General features: G+C 44.3%; 1 protein-coding gene across 1 annotated transcript in view; it reads left to right on the top strand.

Annotated features, from left to right (window-relative positions):
- The first annotated feature begins 653 nt into the window (after positions 1 to 653).
- Positions 654 to 23,008, top strand: part of NAA25 (N-alpha-acetyltransferase 25, NatB auxiliary subunit) — a 46,808-nt gene continuing 24,453 nt past the window's right edge. The window contains exons 1-9 of the mRNA XM_085897718.1: positions 654 to 771; positions 4,512 to 4,597; positions 4,739 to 4,877; positions 9,436 to 9,554; positions 13,345 to 13,419; positions 15,689 to 15,796; positions 16,225 to 16,303; positions 17,856 to 17,967; positions 18,208 to 18,276. Coding sequence (XP_085753844.1) covers positions 714 to 771; positions 4,512 to 4,597; positions 4,739 to 4,877; positions 9,436 to 9,554; positions 13,345 to 13,419; positions 15,689 to 15,796; positions 16,225 to 16,303; positions 17,856 to 17,967; positions 18,208 to 18,276 — 845 coding nt within the window. The 5' untranslated portion in view covers positions 654 to 713. The remainder of the gene's footprint in view (positions 772 to 4,511; positions 4,598 to 4,738; positions 4,878 to 9,435; positions 9,555 to 13,344; positions 13,420 to 15,688; positions 15,797 to 16,224; positions 16,304 to 17,855; positions 17,968 to 18,207; positions 18,277 to 23,008) is intronic.

Consider the following 23,008-nt stretch of genomic DNA (forward strand, 5'->3'; position numbering starts at 1 on the left):
CACGGTGCTATGACGTCACAATTAATGTTTGTTTGTTTATTTATTTATTTATTTATTTTTTTTGCACGATCGACGGTCCGATCTGACTGAAACTTCCCAGGAATATTGCCGGGGCCCCGCGGATGTGCTTTTCAAGGTTTGATATTGATCGGATGAGCGGTTCCCAAGTTACGGCCATTTATCTGTCGACCAATGACAGGACAACACAATTATTCTTCTTTTGATATGACGTCACAATTGACGCTGGGAACCTGAGTATGTTTCCCAAGTTATGACCATTTATGATACGGTTGGTCCAATCTAATTGAAATAATGCCCCAATCCAGTCGTCGTTTACGCACCTACGGGCCCACACTAGTTAATTTTAAAACTACGTTTCGACAATTGTGCCGTCGCAGGGACGGCCACCTCTGACACCTCAGCGAAGGACTCCGATATATATCCTCTAAAAAATATTTCCTTCTTTTTCTGAATTCGTCCTTCGCCGTACGATTTCGATATTTAACGTATGTTTTCAGTATATTTCCCGAACACGGGATATAATTATGAAGAAGAATAAATAATTTGAAGAGAGATAAGAATGTTAAAGATTTGAAATATGAAGAAGAAGAAGAAATACAATGAAGAAGAAGTAGAAGAAGAAAAAGAAGAAGAAGAAGAAGATTGGTAATCCGACCAATGAGAGATCGCCAGTAGGCCGGGCCCCGATCAAGATGGCAGCGCGCAGCCATGTGCAGGAGACGAATGACCGCAGGCTGAGGCCCATATACGGTGCGACCTGTGTGCTTTGAGACACATTCGCTCGATCTACTTATCGTTGTCATGGTTCCGTTTTTTCCGGCGGCTGAGGCGATGAAACCGGACTTTGCCTTACTTGTTCCGCCGGGTTTGCCGGACCGTGTGAGGCGCCAACGGGATTCCCGTGTGTTGTTCCTCCCGTCAGGGCCGCGCTCATCGAGCTCGTGTTGTTGTTTTTATTTTATTTACTCTCCCCGCCCCCGATAATATACATTTGACAGACTTGCGGACACGTCTCGTCCAGGATTCCTGGTGCGAGCTGCACGTCGGGATCTGGTAACCGATTGGACTTTTTTCCCGCCAACCTCACTGTGCAGCTCCGAGTGAGCGAGAGTTCCCATTCGAGTCGATTTCCAACGTCGTGTTCGTGTTCGTGTACTTGACGGACAAATAGCAATGAGGTTTGACTGCTCGGAGGACGTTTCCGGGTCACGAATGATGAACACGCTGTTGGGTTTTGATATCCCGAGGAGTGGAGCCATCAAAATGAGCTAATCCACGAGTCCATGTCCACTCTAATGGTCAACGAACCTTTTATAACAATAACAATATTATATAACACAACACGAGTCGCGTCTCCAATAAATCGCCGTGTGTTTCGACTGGTGTGTTCACAATGCGTATTCATTTGGATCACAATCAAGACAAAACACCTTGGGGGAGAGAGAGAGACGACCGTGTACTCGGACGGTGCACGAATTACAAGGACATCGATGGACGATGGAGGAACCACGTGGTACTTATGGTATTTACTCGAAGGTTTCTCCCTCGCATCATGAGCCGGGACTTTTGATTGAAATACCAACAGACTGCACCATTATCACCCTCCCCCCACCCGCCAACCCCCTATTCCCCCTCCCAGCCAACCCCATATTCCCCCCGCCAACTCCCAATACCCCCCAGCCAACCCCTATTCCCACCCCAGCCAACCCCATATTCCCCCCCGCCAACTCCCAATACCCCCCCAGCCAACCCCCTATTCCCCCCCCCCGCCAACCCCTATTCCCCTCCCAGCCAACCCCATATCCCCCCCGCCAACTCCCAATACCCCCCCAGCCAACCCCCTATTCCCACCCCAGCCAACCCCATATTCCCCCCCAGCCAACCCCATATTCCCCCCAACAGTGACACACCACACACGTACACCTCCTTTTAATTGTACAGTAGCCTGGTGTTGGCTTCGTGGTTAGGGTGGCGGCTTTGGATCCAAGGGTCCTGAGTTCAAGCCCCGTTGGCCGCTGAATTAAAATACACCAGGAGGTTGACTCAGCCTGTCATCCTTCCGAGGTCGGCAAAATGAGCACCAGTGTACTGGTAAGGGGGACACTGCATCAGTGGCATGGCCGCGTCCCAGCCAATGATGCAACCAGCAGCCACAGGCTGCACTCGATAGAGCGAGAGAGAATTGTACAGTATCAAATATTCCTAAAATACAATGTATTAATATAATTTAAAGGATTGCTCTAAATGATGTTAATTTCACAACATTCTACATTCAACTTGATTTAAAATTGCAAACCTCAAAATATAGTTCCATCACCTAAAGTGAGAACCTCAACCTGGAAGCAGTCGAATGGTTTCCCAACTGCACAGACCATCAGCTGGGCATCTTTCTTCCTCGACGTTTCAATCCTTTCAGGCCACAACCCTCCATACGGCGGATCCTCAACCTCGGTCACGGATCCACATCGGTGGATTTACCTGCATCAGTAGATCCACAACCTCAGTTTCCTCCAGGCAGTCAGTCAATCCATCAATGTGACATCACCAATCAGAATTTACGAACTCGAAGATTGAAAGTGCGATCACACGTTCTATTATATGGTAGTACATCGAAATCGTGCACATCTTACCTGAAATATAACACGTCCACCAACAAGCATGACCACCCCACTCACCTCTGGATCAAACTGTTATTCAAATCTACAAACGGTTATTGGTTATTTATAACGGATTTTTACATTCCACCGCCTCATCTCCGAGCAACCACTGTAAATGGTTTAAAATACATATTTTTTTTTTAAATAATGTATTTATATGAATATCTTGTTATTAATATTTTTATTACTATTTATATTGTGTTTCACTCGTTCTATTTGGTGTCGTTTTATGATCTGAAAGGAAACTTGTTTTAATCTGCCAACTGTAGCACCCTGTGTTAGCATTCATCTGGAACTAGTTGTTTTAATGTATTTACAAGTTCAGTACTGTGTGTGGTTTCTCTCGATGTTCGAATTATTACCTCCGCTACAAAGGTGAAAGATAGTTATGTTTTCACCTTTGTCTTTGTCTGTCACTGTCACTGTGTGTCTGTGTCTGTGTCTGTTTGCTTGTAGGATATCTCAAAAAGTTGTGTACGGATTCGGATGAAATTTGGTGGATAGGTTGGGTGTGTGACAAGGACGAAGTGATGACATTTTGGTGAAGATCCGAATCTCGATACTAGTATTTTTAAAGTGATTCCTTCCCATTGAGGGAAACGGCCAAAAGTGATATATATATAGCACGATATCTCAAAAATGTATTCGACCTGATATGTTCTACTGGATCAGGCATTGCGTGGCGGAGGTATGCGCCCTACCGAGTGTCCTTCTAGTTTGTCTGTTTGCTTGGTTGTGTGCAGGATATCTCAAAAAGTTGTGGATGGATTCTGATGAAATCTAGTGGACAGTTGGATGTGTGACGAGGACAAATTTATTCGATTTTGGTGAAGATCTGGATCCGGATAGAAGCAATTTTTAAATGATTCTTCACCATTGGGAGATGGGACCAAAAACGATATATAGCATGATATTTCAAAAAAAATTTGGCCCCAATATGTTCGACTGGATCAGGCATTGTGTGGCGGCAGTATGCGCTACTGAGTGTCCTAGTTAATGTTATGGACACTTGATTATAGGGTGGAATTGTCAATGATCTAGAATTTCTGAATACCATAATAAAACCTTGCCTTTTCATGGTAGTTTTTAAAAGTATTTATAAATTAGTTTCATAAGCCTGGTGTTGGCTTGATGGTTAAGGTGGCGGCTTGGGATCCTAGGGTCCTGAGTTAAAGCCCCGTTGGCCGCTGAATTAATACACCAGCAGGTTGACTCAGCCTGTCATCCTTCCGAGGTCGGCGAAATGAGTACCAGTGTGTACTGGTAGAGGGGCACTGCATCAGCGACACAGTCGCGCTTCCAAGAAATGATAGCTACCCCGGCAGCTAAGCTTCCATACGCAAGAAGAAGAATTAGTTTCATTGCCCCCGTAATATTAACATATCTTTTGCTAGTTTTATTAATATCAGCTGCTTGCACTTTGTGGGCCTAATATTTGAAAATTCTCTAAACATCAAAAACTATTGCACTTGTGATAAGACGCAATGCCAACAATTCAGTTGTTTCGAGAATATTTTTTCCAACCAGGGTATTGCCTGACAGTTACCAGTGATTTGATGTCCTGGCTTAAGGTTTGTTTGTGCTTGCTAAGTCTCCTGGGGTAGTTACGGCTACTGTAGCTGCTGCTGCTGCTGCTGCTGCTGGTGCTTACATGGTTGTGGAGTTTACTGCAGCATGGCACAGGAGGTCGCTTGGTGTTGCCATCAAGACTTGTATAGCCTTGCTGGAGTGTCAGGCTCTTAATGATCATATCTCGAGATTGAGGCCTTTCATAGTTTACCCTCAAAAAGGTGAACATACAGTAAAGCTGTTACTTTTGATGTCTGTGTCCAGATTACCTCGACAATGGTAACAACAAAATGGCTATACAGCAGGCAGAGAAACTTTTGCGCAAACACAAGGATCTTCATTGCGCGAAGGTAAGTTTTCCTGCTAGTGAAACGTCATAACTAGTTTGGCATTCTCATTTACTTAATTGGGGAGAGCATGCGGTGTCTTGGTTACCAGATTTTATTTCTGAGTTCATTGGACGCTTACTGTTGCTCCTTTCTGATTCGAAGGTTCTCAAAGCGATCGGATTGCAACGCTCTGGGCGGCAAGTCGAGGCACTAATGTTAGGCCAGGAGGTAGCTCTCACGGAACCAGCAGATGACAGCAGTTTGCAGGCACTGACAATTCTCTACCGGGAGCTGCACCGCCGTGAGTACGATGTAATTCCAAAGTATTTTGTGGGAGAGTTTGTATGCTGTTTGTTCATTTGGTGCATTGAGATTTTGCAGCTTTATTGGTGCATTATTATGACTTGCAAAGAACTGTTCTTACGGACAGGTTAATTCCCCTGCCTTTGTGATGTCTATGGCTTACTGGTTTTCACCAGGTGCTGCTACACAATACATAATATTTACTTGCAAAGTGTTGGGTCCTTTCCCTACTCTGTACCCCTGGGACTATGAATATTTTTAACCTCCCCCTTCCCCCTCAGCTCCTGCTACAAGTTTTCAACTCATTCTGTCAAGGGGTTCAGGAGTGCACAGAAATCAAACAAACGCACAAACAATATGAAATTACAGTATGATAATTCCTTAATTTCTATGATATCTGTGGTTTTCATGACAGATAATTTACTTTATTATGACAATTAATACCACCTCAGACTGGGAGCAGCACTATCTGATGCACATTTACATCAAAAATTGGCATGCCCCCACGCCGAACCCCGGAGGATATGAATTTTTTTATCGCTTACGCCCTGAGTTTTTATCGCTTCAGGCCCGGTCACACCTTGACGTTTTAGCCAACGTATGCCGATTTTTGAATTTTTTTTCTAAAACGTTGGCACACGTTGAATACGTTATGGGTAAGTTTTGATAACATTGAGAGCACGCTGAAAAACACTGCCATACGTCGTTGTACGTTGGCTTTAAACGTTGTACTTTTTGGTTGTCCTCAAATTTTTTCATGCTTGAAATTTCACGACGTATGCCGGCGTATGACTCACACGTTCCGCTACGCTGGCCACAAGTTGTATGCACGGTTTGCGATCATTGACAGACGTCAACACATGCTACTTGTAAGTTAATCATAAGTTGAGACACGCCGAGGTAATGTTTAGCGTACCCGAAACTTATTTCTAACCTATGATTAACGTGTTGTTGGCACGTTACGCGATCGTTGCCACACATCGACAGACGTTACTTTTAAGTTACTCATAGGCTGAAAGACGTCGGTATAATGGATCGTCCTTGCTTCAGCGTCCACGGCCACGGCCAGGACACTTATTTGCAGCATTCTTCAAACTTTTCTTCGGCATGACGAGGATGTTCACACTTCGATGTCGAGCTTGGCTATGATTCCAATTGTCCATCGGCAGCGTCTATTTAAAATAGTCGAGTTTGAGCGTTTTAACACGTTCAGAAGAAACGCTTCAAATTTCCAAACCCCAGCGTCAAAAAACAAAGGCGAGTGACAGCAATTTAAATCGTTCATTGCAAACAATGAAAATAGTTGAGTGGTACCGTTTAAAAGTCGTTGAGTGTAAAAAAAAAATCCAATTGTTGAGCGCAAGCGTCTACTTTCAATAGTGGGGTTTGAGCGATTTCGCACGTTCAACAGAAACGATTACAATTTCCGAGCGCCAGCGTCAAAAAACAAAGGCGAGTGACAGCAATTTAAATCGTTCATTGTAAACAATGAAAATAGCTGAGTGGTACCGTTTAAAAGTCGTTGAGTGTAAAAAAAATCCAATTGTTGAGCGCAAGCGTCTACTTTCAATAGTGGAGTTGCAGCCATTTAAATCGTTGAGTTTATCATTTAAATCGTTAAATCGTTAAACGCAAGGACGATCCATCATAACCCACACCCTCCCCCTCACACTCACCTACTACTGCCAACATGAACAAACTACTACTAATACTGATACTGATACTGTTACTGCTGACATGGACATCGACTCAAAAAGGACTCGAAAACACTGATGGGTTCCCCTTTTATGAGCAGCATTTTTATATACCAATTCCCAAAACCGCTGGGAACACATCTTTATATGGCAGTTGTAAGCTAGAAACACGTTGATTTATTTTTTTTTGTCGACCAGAAGATGTCATTGGAATACGTCTACATACCTCGATGTGTGTTGGGACTACGTAAAGAATTGGTTCAAAGCACGTCAAACATAAGTTAGAAATAAGTTTCGCGTAAAAAAGACATTACCGCGACGTGTTTCGACTTATGAGTAGCTTATAAGTAGCCTTTGTGGACGTGTGTAAGCGTCCATATATCGTGTGTAAAACTTATCCCCATACGCATATCCCAAAAAACTTAGGTCGGCATACGCTGGCAAGATCGCCAAGGTGTGACCGTGATGTTGACACTTCCATGTTGTTGATGCTACGTCACGACATCGTCGGCGATGCGTGCAACGCGCTATGCCTAAGTTAGACTATAGTTGGGCATCGGTTGTGTAGGCCGACAACAGGTTCAGCATTCGTTGGTATAAGTTATCTATAACACAACGAAACGTTCTGTGTCCATTACCAATGCGTTATACATAAGACCAAGTCGCGATGAATACGTCCGAATCTTTAAAAAAAAAACATCAAAAGTTCAACGTAAGCCAGCGTTTTAGATACATTTTAATACGTTGCCATCGCTGGCTAAAACGTCAAGGTGTGACCGGGCCTTTATCACTTACTCGTGCACACCCTTGGTGCAACCAACAGTTTTCAAGTCATTCTATCCAGTGGCTTCGGAGTGCATAGAAGTCAAACAAGCGGACCAAATTCTTCAATGGTGGCTGACATTTACCTCGGATAACTACAGTGGGGAGAACAAGTATTTGATACACTGCCGATTTTGCAGGTTTTCCCACTTACAAAGCACGTAGAGGTCTGTAATTTTTATCATAGGTACACTTCAACTGTGAAAGACGGAATCTAAAGTAAAAATCTTGAAAATCACATTGTATGATTTTTAAATAATTAATTTGCATTTTATTGCCTGAAATAAGTATTTGATACATCAGAAAAACAGAATTTAATATTTGATACAGAAACCTTTGTTTGCAATTACAGAGATCAGACCTTTCCTGTAGTTCTTAAATAGGTTTGCACAGACTGCAGCAGGGATTTTGGCCCACTCCTGCATACAGATCTTCTCCAGATCCTTCAGGTTTCGGGGCTGTTGCTGGGTAACACAGACTTTCAGCTCCCTCCAAAGATTTTCTCTTGGGTTCAGCTCTGTAGACTGGCGAGGCCACTCCAGGACCTTGAGATGCTTCCAACGGAGCCATTCCTTAGTTGCCCTGGCTATGTGTTTCGGGTCGTTGTCATGCTGGAAAACCCAGCCACGCCCCATCGAAAATGCTCTTGTTGAGGGAAGGAGGTTGTTAGCCAAGATCTCGTGATACATGGCCCCATCCATCCTCCCTTCAATACGGTGCAGTCGTCCTGTCCCCTTTGCAGAAAAGCATCCCCAAATAATGATGTTTCCACCTCCATGCTTCACGGTTGGGATGGTGTTCTTGGGGTTGTACTCATCCTTCTTCTTCCTCCAAACACGGCGAGTGGAGTTTAAACCAAAAAGCTCTATTTTGGTCTCATCAGACCACATGACCTTCTCCCATTCCTCCTCTGGATCATCCAGATGGTCATTGGCAAACTTCAGACAGGCCTGGACATGCACTGGCTTGAGCAGAGGGACCTTGCGTGCGCTGCAGGATTTTAATCCATGACGGCGAAGTGTGTTACTGATGGTTAATTTTGATACTGTGGTCCCAGCTCTCTTCAGGTCATTGACCAGGCCCTGCCGTGTAGTTCTGGGCTGATCCCTCACCTTTCTCATGATCATTGAGGCTCCACGAGGTGAGATCTTGCATGGAGCCCCAGACCGAGGGAGATTGACTGTTATCTTGAACTTCTTCCATTTTCTAATTGCGCCAACAGTTGTTGCCTTCTCACCAAGCTGCTTGCCTATTGTCCTTTAGCCCATCCCAGCCTTGTGCAAGTCTACAATTTTGTCCCTGATGTCCTTCGACAGCTCTCTGGTCTTGCCCATTGTGGAGAGGTTGGAGTCTGATTGATTGAATGTGGACAGCTGTCTTTTATGCAGATAACGAGTTCAAACAGGTGCAGTTAATACAGGTAATGAGTGGAGAATGGGAGGGTTCTTAAAGACAAAACTAACAGGCCTGTGAGAGCCAGAATTCTTACTGGTTGGGAGGTGATCAAATACTTATTTCATGCAATAAAATGCAAATTAATTATTTAAAAATTATACAATGTGATTTTCAGTATTTTTGTTTTAGATTCCGTCTTTCACAGTTGAAGTGTACCGATGATAAAAATTACAGACCTTTACGTGCTTTGTAAGTGGGAAAACCTGCAAAATCGGCAGTGTATCAAATACTTGTTCTCCCCACTGTATCTTCAGAGAAATGTTCTTAACTTACAGGCCATAATTTAATCATAGAATCTCAAAGTATATCATTTATTGGAGTAGATTATAAGTTTTTAACCCACGGACCATAATCTGCCTTCAATCACCTGATCCTCACTTTTTTAATGTATGAAAGCTGTGTGTGCTTATCGGTGGAATAGAGGAGTACGTGCTTGCAACCCCAGAGATGTAGTATTGAAGAGGGTGTGTGGTGGGATTAGGTGTTGTTGGTGTGTCAATGCCTCTATTGTTAAAGTGTTGAATTGAAGCTGTGTCTTCCCCAACCCCCCCCCCCCCCGCCGCACCCACTTCCCACACCATGCAGCGGAACTTGTGCCCCCCCTTTATGAAACTGCTGTGAAAACTTGTCTTCCCAGTGAAGAACTCCAGGCTCACCTGTTCATGGCATATGCTCGATTGGGCCACTTTAAGAAGATGCAACAGGTATGTGCCTTGGATAGGGATGGACTTTATGAAGGTTGAGAGTGAGCATGCATTTTGGAAGAACATCTTAAGGATATTGTTCATCTGGGAATGCAACAAAAGGTCATTTGACCATCGGCTTGAGCAATGTGGTGAACATCTCGCGGTGTTTCGGTGCGGTTGCCTCCACACTGATTCGAGCTTTCGTAGAATACCGACTTATTCAGAGGAAGTTGCAGTCATGCCTGAGTTTTAGCTCTCTGGTCTCTCGATACTTTAAGGTCTCTCCACTATATTTTAAAACTGTTTGCAAAGTTCATCGCTTCCAAGCTGTGGACTTCAATGTCGTTCTATATTGTTTGAGACCTATTGGAGTCGATAACTTTTCTGCGACCTAAGTCATTCTCTTGTCTCCTCTTGGGTGCTTCTTTTAATCAGTAAAGCACAAGATAGGGAACCATCTATTTATTATATACACCAAGGTCAGGTCAGGTATGGGAGCATGCGCCGGAGCAGCGTGTCTCTACATCCACTTTCCGCTGGTACTCCAGGGCCTCCGGCCATCCCCCAGGCAGATGCCTGGCCCATCCCCATCTCCTCTAGATGCTGATCAACTTTCTGCAACCATGAGCTACATGGTCGGCTCTTTGGCCTCCACTCACGAGGCTCCCTTGCTGAGAGAATCTGGTGAGCAGGATCAGCGTCAGGAAAATGAGCCACATGTCAATACAGCCGCAGCTGATGCTCACGGACTATGCAAGTAACAAATCTCACTTGAGTCTCTCAGCAACCGCTCCTTGGACACAAAATCCAACCAGCGGAAGCCAAGGATTCTCCGAAGAGACCTGGTACCAAAGGAATTGAGTCTCCGTCTCAGATCCCTGGTCAGAGTCCAAGTCTTGCATTCGTAGAGCAAGACTGGAAGCACCAAGGACCTGAAAACTCAAACTTTTGTCCTCCTGCACAAGTACCGACAGCGCCACACCTCATGATCCAATGAATCCATGATTCCCCAGACCAGACATCCATTGACCTCTGGCTCACAGCCAGCAGAGACATTAATATCACTTCCAAGGTAAGTGAATCAAACCATGACCTCAACATCCTCACCACAAACCGGTACAGACATAATAGCATCATCCAAGATGCCATTGAAAGCCTGGATCTTGGTTTTGACCCAGGAAAACTGTAATCCCTGTGGCTCCGACTCCTCATTCAGCACCTCGTGGGCCCCCAATAGGATATCCAGAGTCTCCGCAAAGATGACTGCATCATCTGCGAAATCAAGGTCAGAGATCTTGACATTCCCAAATGATGCACCGGAACTTGATCTCTCTGACATCCTCCCCAGAATCCAGTCCATACAAACGCTGAAAAGTGTGGGGGCCAGTACACACTCCTGACGAACTCCATTTCACCATATCTCACAGTCACCACATCTCACAGCATGGTGTCACCACATCTCACAGCATGGTGTCACCACATCTCACAGCACTCAGTACCAGAGTATAATTCAGACATCAGATTGATCATTTTTGGTGGCACCCCATGAAGACCAAGAATCCTTCAGAGGGTATCCCGATTCACTGTATCGAACGCTTTGCAGAGATCAACATAGGCTGCAAGCAGCCCCTGCCAAAACTCTCGTCTGCGTTCGGTGAGGATCCGAAGAGCAAGGACACGGTCAATCGTTGAACTCTGGTGTAAAGCCCGACTGCTCTGGGCGCTGGTTCTCAAGCAGATGGTGGCAAACCCTTTCAGGAATTATCTGAGTAAAGTACTTGCCGAGCACTGAGAACAGCGTCACCCCTCGGTAGTTGTTGCAGTCCTGGCGACCACCCTTCTCTTTCCAGATGGAGACAACAAGGCCCCTCTTCCATTCAGTTGGGATGATGCCTGTGTTCCAAGCAGAGCACAGAACTGCATGCAACCACATGAGTACAGCATTTCCACCAACCTTGAGAAGTTCAGCATGGATTGCACAGATCCCAGGAGCTTCACCCCATTTCAGTGGGTTCACTGCAGCCTGTGTTTCCACAAATGAAGGTGGATCACAGTTGATTGGAGGGTCAGCAATGGGGATTGTAACACCTCTGACATCCAACTCAACAGCTGGTGGATCAGCCTGATACAGCCGCTCAAAGCAATTGGCCCAGCGGGCCTTCACTTTGGACTCCTCTGTCAAGATCCCACCACCCTCCGCTCTAACTGCAGTACACCGAGGGACAGGCTTGGAGGAACGCAATGCGTGAATTCCCCTGGAAGCAGGACGAAAATCACTTGACTACAGGTGATGATCTACCCCCTCACTGATTCCTCGTACACGGCCTCCTTGTCCACCCTCAGCGCATGTGCAGTTTTACGCTTCAACTCCCTGAACAGCTCAGCTCTGCCATCAAGCCTGGCCCTGTAACTGGTAGGTTACAGCAACCAGACCAACAGAAGGTTTATCCATCCAATCCAATGGGACCATACTCTGTGCAGTGTTGGTGTTGCCTACACAGTAGGTTTAACCAACCGCCATAATCTTTCCACTATCTGGTCTCCGAACCTCATAGAGTGCAGCAATACCGAAGTTCAAACACTTCAGCTCAGATGATAACAGAGACAGGTGATCATCCTCTCTTAGGGAAAGGAAAATCCAGGCACCCACCCCAAGGGACTGCCTCAAGTTAATCCAAGGACCCCACCGTCTGGTGGATGACATCTCAGCGCCACCCCGACACACACTATCACAATCTGATCCAGGAAGATTACCCCGTGGTTTTCCTCCTATCATCAGATTGGGGTTCTGAAGGTTTGCCCCAATCCTGTCATCCGGTGAGCTGCCCTGCAGATTGGAGCTGCACAGGAGGTATTCTCACTGAGTGGGTTTTCAGTTTTCTTTGCGTTTTTCTTGTGTTTTGCGGAGTGGAGGGTTTTACGGTGGCCAGAGTACAAATCCTGCCACCAACCTCCTAAAAAATAGTCACCCAACTGCAGGAGGACGTCCGCAGACACAGTTGGGCATTAGATATGCATGGCTGTTGGCTCACAAGGAGCTCCTCCACCCTTTGAGAGGTTTTGTTTTTAATCCTGCTGGGTGTCCACATCATACACCCTCCTCACCAGGAAACCTGGTGGGGGAGGCTGTTTAGTCACCGACAACCTGACCATGGCACAGGTTAGTACAGGTTTACATGGTACCTGTAGTAAGTCATAGATCTAATCTGGCCTGAATCTGATCGACTCCAAGGTTGGCAATAAATTAGGAAATTATCATGGAGAAATGGGTGTGTGTGTGTGGAGAGAAAAATATGGGGTGGGTGGAGGGGCAGGGGGCATGGGTGATGCCATGGATGGAGGATGGATAGTATGGGGCATTGGGGGGAGGGGGAGGTTGCAAAATTTTGCCATATTCACTTGCTTGATCATTCGATGAGCCCTTACCAGGTTTTCAAATGAGACAAGTTGCAAGCAAGTGAGAACAGTGAAGCTACCTTTTATGTTTTATTGTCACTGCATTGCATGCTGAGCAAGTACCTGCGTGCACCTGCTTGGTTCATGTAGTTACATCTACTGAACTGTATGCACAGCTTGCAGAATAATAATATTCATTGTCCGCATATCATTAACTCTACTTTCTGTGAAAATTAAAATGGAAAAATATTGTGATGACAGTTGTGTATGTATGTATGTATATATATATATATATATATATATATATATATATATATATATATATATATATATATATATATATACATACACATACAATTTTTTTTGTTTTATTTATGTGTTTGTTTGTTTGTTTGTTATTAACTCTTGTTAGGCTGCCATGGTGCTCTACAAGATAACCCCCAAGAATCCTTACTACTTCTGGGCTGTGATGAGTTTAGTGATGCAGGTAAGTTGCATTTGGCTCGACCAACAAGAATGATTTAACCAACAAGCTCTTTCATGAGCAAAAATTGTTTTATTGAAATGAAAAAACATTTAAGAGTCCCAACAGACTCCTGAACCATCAGGCTCATCTACTCAATAACCATTACACTTTTGTCACTTGAACTTGTCTTTCATCTTGATTTCCTTCTGCGCTCTAAACCCATATTTATGGAAGCAACTATTTATCTCTCGATGCCCTTGTCCTTGGCATTATTTGTTTCAGGGGCTGTAGAACTTTACTTTTAAAGCTGTAATTGTGTTCATAACAGTTTTAGTGGGTATTTGTGTTGGTTTATTGAAAGAAGCAGGGGGAGGCCTCGTGTTAAGTTTAGTGTTGTCAGTTGGGGCCTTGGGAGTATGGGGATAAAAAAGGGTATAAATAGAGACCGAAGGAGAAAGGAAGAGGAGTTCATAAAATGTGATAGGTGCTCAATGTGGGCCATGTCAACAATGGGGGAAGCAGAGGGTTCTTACCTTTACAGGAAGTGTGAGGAAATAGCCCATTTGAAGTTAGTTATTACAAGGTTGAAGGAACGCATCGATAATTTGCAGCAAGTAGCACAATGTGAGAAATTTGGAGATAATCGTTGTTTACAGTTGTGGAGTGAGGTTTTTGAGATATTGCAAGTGGTGACGGTGCAGCGGGGACAGGCGGTGGTGACGGTGTAGCGGTGGTGGAAGTGCAGTGGGTGGAGGAGGTGCAGCGGGGCTGGCAGTGGAGGGATGCAGGTGGTGGAGGGGTGCAGCGGGGGCTGGCAGTGGAGGGGGTGCAGCGGGTGCAGGCAGTAGTGGAGATGCAGGCAGTGGTGGGGGTGCATGCAGTGGTGGAGGTGGAGGTTTTAGGTTGTATTCAGAGGGGGATCATTTATAAATCAAACGAGGTGGTGTTAACATTGCACAGGAATTTGTGAGGGTCACATCCAGAATATTGGGTGCAGTTTTGGTCACCACAACTTAGGAAGGACATAGATGCCACATAGAGGGTTCAGCGCAGGGTGACGAGATAGATTCCGGGCCTCGCAAGACTCAGCTCCGAGTAGCGGCTGAAAGAGACGGGGCTTTATTCACCAGAAAGGAGGTGTTTACGAGGATATATGATCGAGATGTTTAAGATTATGAAAAGTGTAGATAAAATAAGTGCAGATTAATTATTCAACAGAGTCGACAGTGATAGGACCATGGGCCAAAGACTGAGAGTAAAGGAGAGGAGAGTTAAGATGGTAGCAAGGCAGGAGACTTTTACTCAGAGAGTAGTTAATGCATGGAATGGTCTCCCTGGAAAGGTGGTAACAGCAGAAACAGAAGATATGTTAAAAGTAGAATTTGGTAGGTACCTGGAAGTTATGGAGATAGAGGGGTGTTGGGATGTTGACAGGACTTTTCAGTAGCTTGAGCATTAATAGGTGATTGTATGCATGTGTACAGAGTGCTGTTGGTGGGAGTCTTGTCAAGGGGGGTTGTGTGGTTGATGTGTGTTTTTAACCAAGCCCATGCCCCCTCCCCTGAGGAGAAGAAAACGTATATATTTACGAAAAAAATACAAAACTACAAAAACTTAAACTTGATAGATCAATAATAAAAACACGAAAAAAAAAAAAAAAAAATATATATATATATATATATATATATATATATATATATATATATATATATATATATATATGTACATCAATTTTGCATTTTCTTCTTTGGATCTTGTGTTGATAAATTAGTATGGTATTGATGTCGCACAGGCATGATGGACTGAATGGCCTCCACCTGTGTCCGATTTCCTTGTATCCTTCATCCATTCATTTGTATGCAACACCCGACTACTCGTTCCAACATTTCTAAGGTTGGCTGTGGCGCTAATGCAGTGCCCTCTGCAGGTTCGGGCAGGAATTTGTCATTTGTTCAGGGTGTCGGCATCGATCACCCACTCTTTGTGAAAAACACCGTGGGATATTTTGATGTGCCCAGTAGCCAACACTGGAGGACGGGTTCCAACATGCCATACAACAGACGGCACAGACAGTTTATCGTCTGGTTCTGAATCAAACTCCGACTAGACAACTTAAAGTGTCCTTTATCTGCTGTATGTTTATTCTTTGACTTGAACCTTAGACAATGTAGTAAATGTGCAATGACTTGAAACGTGTTTTAACTTTCTTGTTTGCTGTATAATGATGTTTATCAATATATAGATTATTCTTCCACAGTTGAACAGTATGCACCTTGTCATGTTCTCCCAGGCACTTTGTGCCAGCGAAGGCGATCCAGGCAAAGAGATGTTCCTTCCTTTAGCTGAGCGCATGATTTCCAAGCTGGTGAAGCAGGGAAAGGTGGAAGCTGAGGCTGAGGTGAGGTTATACCTTTTGTACTTGGTTTTAGGATGGAACGTGGATGTTTGTGAATGTGGATATTTGTGAATATGGATGTGGGTTGGAATATGGATATTTGTGAATATGGATGTTCGGATGGAATATGGATATTTGTGAATATGGATGTGGGATGGAATATGGATATTTGTGAATATGGATGTGGTATGGAATATGGATATTTGTGAATATGGATGTGGTATGGAATATGGATATTTGTGAATATGGATGTGGTATGGAATATGGATATTTGTGAATATGGATGTGGTATGGAATATGGATATTTGTGAATATGGTTGTGGGATGGAATATGGATATTTGTGAATATGGATGTGGTATATAATGAACATTTGTGAATATGGATATTTATGCCAGTCTGAGCTGATCTAGCCTGCACTATTCTTCCACAGGTACAACTCTACCTTCTTGTGCTCGATCTACTTGAGAAGCATGACGAGGCTCTCGCTGTTTTAGAGGGACCTCTTGGAGGCAAGTCATATCTCTCTCAAAATCTGTCCATTTTTTTATATGGTAAAGCCGCAGTTATCATTGCACGCCGTCTCTAATCAAATTCGTACACAAATTGTCATAGTTTCATCGATCCATTTTGATCTCAGCTGCATGGACAGAGGGGTGGAATGCGAACCATGGTGAGTGAGAAGCATTTTCAAAGTGTATTTCTGTTCAGATGAAGGTTCAAATGAGAGCTAAATCTAAGATCAAAGGCGAAGTGTAAGGGGAAAGCCCTGATGTAAAGTGGAATGTAACTGCAAATGTGAACAGAGACGTAAGGCTTCAATCCGCTCTTAGGAAGGGCTTTCATAATTTGGAAGTCAAAGTATTGCGTTCGGCCTCAAATCGAGAGTTTTAAAGCTTCCTCAAAAGTCTTGATTCCCGTTTCCTCAAGCTTCCTGTTTTAAAGCTTCCTCAAAAGTGCCCATAAAAAAATTTAATAAATAAATATTCAAACCGCAAGCAACAAACAACAACCACACAGGCCGTTTCTTTGCTCTCGCATGCCCGTACGTGTGTGGCCCGGAAGTTCGCATATTATTCGCAGTTACGATTTCGCAATTTAGTTTTAATGCCCAAATATTCAATTAGCGCCAACGTATTTTGCTTTTTCGCAATGTCATCGGAAGGAAAAACAATAAGAGAAGAGAAGAGAAAAAAAAAATTACTTAATGCTTCGGAGCACACCAGCACTCTGATGTTACCGAAATTTATGCACCGTCTAATACAAAAACGATCATAACTTGGGGCATTGTGTTTATCTATAAATGCGCATAAGAAATCGAGAATTTATTAGAATACACGAAGTCATCACTTTCCGGAAGCCCGTACGTTGTAACCCGTAATGGGGAGCGCGGCTGAGCTTCCCTTCCCCATCGACCACGCCCACGCAACAACGTGTCTTGTCATTGGTTTGGTAAATAAATGGCCATAACTTGGGAGGCACTAGTCCGATTTATATCAAACCTTGAAAAGGCACATCCTCAGGTCCCCGGCAATATACCTGACAAGTTTCAATTAGATCGGACCAGTGGTTATCGAGAAACAGCGGTCACACACACACACATTGCTGGAATTATAGATAGATGAGGCATGGTGGTGGAAGCATCATTCCTTGGAAGCGTGCCTGCTTCCGTGTCTTCTAATTTTGATTACTGATTGAATATTATCAGGATAAAAAACTGCTATTTTGGTTGCTGTCACAAGTGGGGCCAACGTTCATTTGGAAGGGAAATGAAACTTGCTATCCTGATTAAATTTGTCTGGGGGATTCAAAGATAGAGTAGGATATTACCAGGCCAAAATGTTGCAGCTCGAGTAACTGGAAGAAAAAAAAAAATTTTAAACCTCTAGATTTCTTGACTGTGATGAGGTGTATGGCTTAATAACCATCTTGCATTGATTAATTGAGATTCTAGTGCAATATCCTCACTATTTATTAACCACATCATGTGTTTTAATCTTTGCACCATTTTCCCATTTCTTCGTATGATGAATTTGTTTCCTAAGATGATCTGATGTTATGCAGGCAAACTGTGTGGAGAGCTGAGGGCTGTAGACACAAGGAAAGCGGCCATCTTGCGCAAGACGGGATGCTGGCGCGAGGCCAATGAGCTGGCACGCCACGTACTTGAACACAGGTATGCCAGTATTTTTGTTTCCTGACCCTCTGATGATTTTGTTTTTATATGAACTTGTGTTTGTTCAATTGAGGAGAAGGAGGTTAAGGAGACAGAAGAACACTAGATTTTCGCAAGGCTTACGTTTTACAATTCAAACCTTGATTTTTTTCCTGCTATCGAAGCTGTTTGAGTTGTGCTTTGTTTATGACTGATTAATAAAATTGCCCTTCACCTACTGTTGTTCCTCATTCACTACAGTCCAGATGATTGGCCCTCTCTTCAGCTCTTCCTTGATTCTTCCTTTCACCTCATGGATTGCCATCGCAAGTGAGCTGAGCCCAGGTTTAACCTCACACCCTTCCATCAAAATGTCAGCGTCAGGTCCAGCAACAACAGCATAATTAGTAGGATCAGTAAAATTTCACTGAATATTATGCTTTGGGGAATAAATTTGAGGATTCTCTTTAAAACAGAATTGGTTTATTATCAATTAGTCATTTGCCGTAGCTTTAATGAAAAGGAAATAATCATTGTTTTTGATATGGCATGACATGACATCGGTGGTGCTTCCTTTTTTTCTTTTTCTTTTTCTTTTTTTTTAACCAGGAAAACATTTATATCCATCCATTGATTTGAAGAATATATACATTCTTGAAAAGTTGTACATTAAGCAAAATTCCATATATCGAACCCTATTTTCGCATTGACTTCGAAGGTGTAATTGGAAATACGTTCCGATGGAAAACATTTTCGGCCCCAAGACAAAATAAAAACTCACTTAAGAATGCAGCAAACATTTTTTTTATCACATATTTCAGAGAAATTCGATAATGATAAAATATTAATAATCCTACTTAAAAAGCAATTTGGTCTGTCTATCTGACCATGGTACATTCGGTCGTTACTTACCCAATCTCAACCAAACTTACCACGGGGATTAAAAGTCACACGACGGAGGTTGTATCAACTTCATTTGCCCCCTTAGACAAATGCCGTGTTGAGGCATATAGATGATAGATAGCTTATCGTGCCGTTTTTCCAAGGCTGCTTTTAGTAACAAAAGTAACAAGTGAAATCCTTCAATACAGCGCGTGTGGTGAATCAAATGAGAACACTAATGTTAAAATATGCAATTTATGCTTTTTCAGTTGAAAGACAATTAAAAAGCGTACTTAATATTTGAAATGTAAAAATCTTGTTATTATTGTGATAAGCACCTTTATATATAACAGAAGGAATGAAATCGTTCGATACAGCGTGGCAAGAGGCCACAAAAGAATGATTGTAAGTAAATTTCAACTACTAATGCATGACGAAACACTTGTTTGTGGCTAATATTAAAGAGAATGATGGCATAAGAAGAACTTAGCCTGGAATCCTCGTGCATAACACCGCCCACACAACACACGTGGTGTCCTTTGACCAATCAGGAGCAGTGCAGTTACCGTATCGTTTCCTTCAGCTCGATTGGTCTTGTCCTGCACTTGATGTTTTCGGGGTTTTTTTCATTCTTGTTGAATCTGAGGAGATTATTTTTTCGTTCTTGTTGTAAGTAAATTTTAACTACTAATGCATGACGAAACACTTGTTTATGGCTAATATTAAAGAGAATGATGGCATAAGAAGAACTTGGCTTTCTGCGTTCGGCGCGAAATGCCATGGTGGACGGAAATGACGTCTTTCGTTCGTTCGTTCGTTCGTACATGAGGGGAGTGTTTCTTGGTTTTTTTTCCGTCAAGCAATAAATTAAATGTTTTTCACATATATAACATATTAGTTTCACAAATTTCCATTGAAATACTCGGGTATTTCCATCAATTGTCGCCATTTCCGTCGAGGTTACGCACTGCATCTACCGGACGGCCGTCATTGGCTGTCTTGAGGCACGTGGGGCGGGAGGGGGGGGGAACGGACCCACCGGAGACATGGTAGATGATGCCGGGGACATTTCAAACTCGGTGCAATTGTATACAGCGCACGTGCTGTAATAACAATAACTGGAATGCCACTTGGTAGAGCGCATACCTCCACCACGTAATGCCTGATCCACGAGAACATATCGGGCCCAATACATTTTTTTAAATGTCATGCTATATATCGTTTTTGACCCTATCTCTCAATAGTGAATAATGACTTTAAAAATTAAATAACTCTTGTGTCCAGATCCAGATGTGGATCTTCACCAAAATTGAATCAATTCGTCCTTGCCACTCCCAACATGTCCATCAAGTTTAGTCTGAATCGCTCCACAACATTTTGAGATATCGTACTATATATTAGTTTAGCCCCATCTCTCAATGATGGAGAATCACTTGATTATCAAATCTGGATCCGGATTTGGATCTTCACCAAAATTGAATCAATTATTCCTACTCGACTTGCTGGGCCACAATGATTTTACCGAACAAAGGTCTTTGGCAAGTGTGACATACGATTATTGCCTCTGACACCATTACGGGCCAATTGTGACCTTTATTCGATGCATAACCCTATTCCTAACGTTATGAATTTTTTTCTACGGGTTGAGACACTCCACATTCACCTCGAGAATGAACAAACAGTGTTCTATGATCCCAGTCAAGTGTGAGGTAGCTGCGCATTTCACCCTGTAGGTACGTAGTCCGTTTAAACACATATGGAGCGGATCCTAAAGGGCGGAGGAGCTCCTTGTGAGCCAACAGCCATCCATATCTAGTGCCCAACTGTGTCTGCACCTTAAATCCGGGAGAATGGTACCATCCCAGCCTAGGCTGGATGTTGGCAAACTCAAGGATGAGAGGGTAGCTGAGGAGTTTGTGAACAGTCTGAGTGGACATTTGGGGGGTCTGGTTGCTGTGGGGGGTCCTGAAGAGTTGTGGAGTCCCTTCAAGACCACCGTCCTTGATGTTGCCGGTGGATGTCTTGGAACTTACCGCAGGGCAAAGAAGAATTTTGTCTCTCAAGGGACACTGGATACCATTGACCAGAGTCACAGGGCCAGGCTGAGTGGCAGAGCTGAGCTGTTCAGGGAGCTGAGGTGTAAAACTGTACGTGCACTAAGGGTGGACAAGGAGGCCTCTGTGCGAGGAATCTTTGAGGGGGTAGAGCATCACCTGTGGACAGGTAATTCTCATCCCACTTACAGGGGAATTTGCACATTGCGTTCATCCAAGCCCATCCCCCGGAGCACTGCAGTCAGAGCAGAAAGTGGTAGGCTCTTGACAGAGGAGTCTGAAGTGAAGGCCCGCTGGGCCGGTTACTTTGAGCTGTTGTACCAGGCTGATCCACCAGCTGTCGAGTTTGATGTCAAGGGTGTTACAATCCCTGTTGCTGACCCTCCAATCAACTATGGTCCACCTTCGTTTGTGGAAACACGGGCTGCGGTGAACGGGTTGAAACGGGGTAAAACTCCAGGTATCTGTGGCATCCGTGCTGAACTTCTCAAGGCTGGTGGAAATGCTGCACTCGTGTCGTTGCATGTAGTTTTTTGCTCTGCCTGGAACACAGGCATCATCCCAACTGATTGGAAGAAGGGCCTTGTTGTCCCTCTCTGGAAAGGGAAGGGTGATCGCCAAGACTGCAACAACTACCGAGGGGTGACGCTGCTCTCAGTCCCGGGCAAGGTCTTTGCTCTGATAATTCTTGATAGGGTTCGCCACCATCTGCTTGAGCACCAACGTCCAGAGCAGTCATGCTTTACACCAACGAGGTCAACGATTGACCGTATCCTTACTCTTCGGGTCCTCACCGAACGCAGACGAGAGTTTCGGCAGGGGCTGCTTGCTACCTATGTTGATCTCTGTAAAGCGTTTGATTCATTGATTCAGGATACCCTCTAGAGGATTCTTGGTCTTCGTGGGGTGCCACCAAAACTGATCGATCTGATGTCTGAACTCTACTCTGGTACTCAGAGTGCTGTGAAATGTGGTGGTACCATCTCTGACTTATTTCCAGTTGTTACTGGAGTTCGTCAGGGGTATGTACTGGCCCCCACACTTTTCAGCTCTTGCATGGACTGGATTCTCGGGAGGATGTCGGAGAGATCAAACTGCGGTGCATCGTTTGGGAATGTCAAGATCTCGGACCTTGATTTCGCAGATGATGCAGTCATCTTTGCGGAGACCTTAGATATCCTTTTGGTTGCCCTCGAGGTGCTGAATGAGGAGTCGGAGCCGCTGGGATTACGGGTTTCTTGGGTCAAAACTAAGATCCAGGCTTTCAATGACATCTTTGATGCTGCTGTCCTGTCTGTGTCTGTTTGTGGTGAGGATGTTGAGCTCGTGGAGAGATTCACTTACCTTGGCAGTGATTTTCATGTCTCTGCTGGCTGTGAATCAGAGGTCAATAGATGTCTGGGTCGGGCCTGGGGAGTCATGGATTCACTGGATCATGGGGTGTGGCGCTGCCGGTACCTGTGCGGGAGGACGAAAGTCCGAGTCTTCAGGTGCTTGGTGCTTCCAGTCTTGCTCTATGGATGCGTGACTTGGACTCTGACCAAAGATCTGAGACGGAGACTTAATTCCTTTGGTACCAGGTCTCTTCGGAGAATCCTTGGCTATCGCTGGTCGGATTTTGTGTCCAACGAACGGTTGCTGAGAGAGACTCGGATGAGATTTGTTACCTGCATAGTCCGTGAGCATCAGTTGCGGCTGTATGGACATGTGGCTCGTTTTCCTGACGCTGATCCTGCTCACCAGATTCTCTCAGCGAGGGAGTCTCGTGGGTGGAGGAGGCCAATTGGCCAACCACGTGCCTCATGGTTGCAGCAGGTTGACCGGAATCTCAAGGAGATGGGGATGGGCCTGGCATCTACCTGGGGGATGGCCAGACAGAGGCCCCTGGAGTACCGGTGGAAAATGGACGCAGCGACGCGCTGTTCTGGCACATGCTCCCATACCTGACCTGAGCGGATGTACTGGTGATTGAAATATACGATCTGCATGGATTCACCTTTTGATGGAGACAAAGAAAAACAGAGATCTTCTTCTCTGACAAAGGGTAACACCCAAAGTGTAAGCCTCTCATTCCTATGGCAGTTAGCATAGCTCAGTAAAGCCCTGTTTATTTCCTTCATTGTTCT

This window comes from Eptatretus burgeri, chromosome 10 (assembly GCF_056783735.1).
Source record: "Eptatretus burgeri isolate ZD-2024b chromosome 10, Ebu_testis_v1, whole genome shotgun sequence".
Taxonomy (NCBI): domain Eukaryota; kingdom Metazoa; phylum Chordata; class Myxini; order Myxiniformes; family Myxinidae; genus Eptatretus; species Eptatretus burgeri.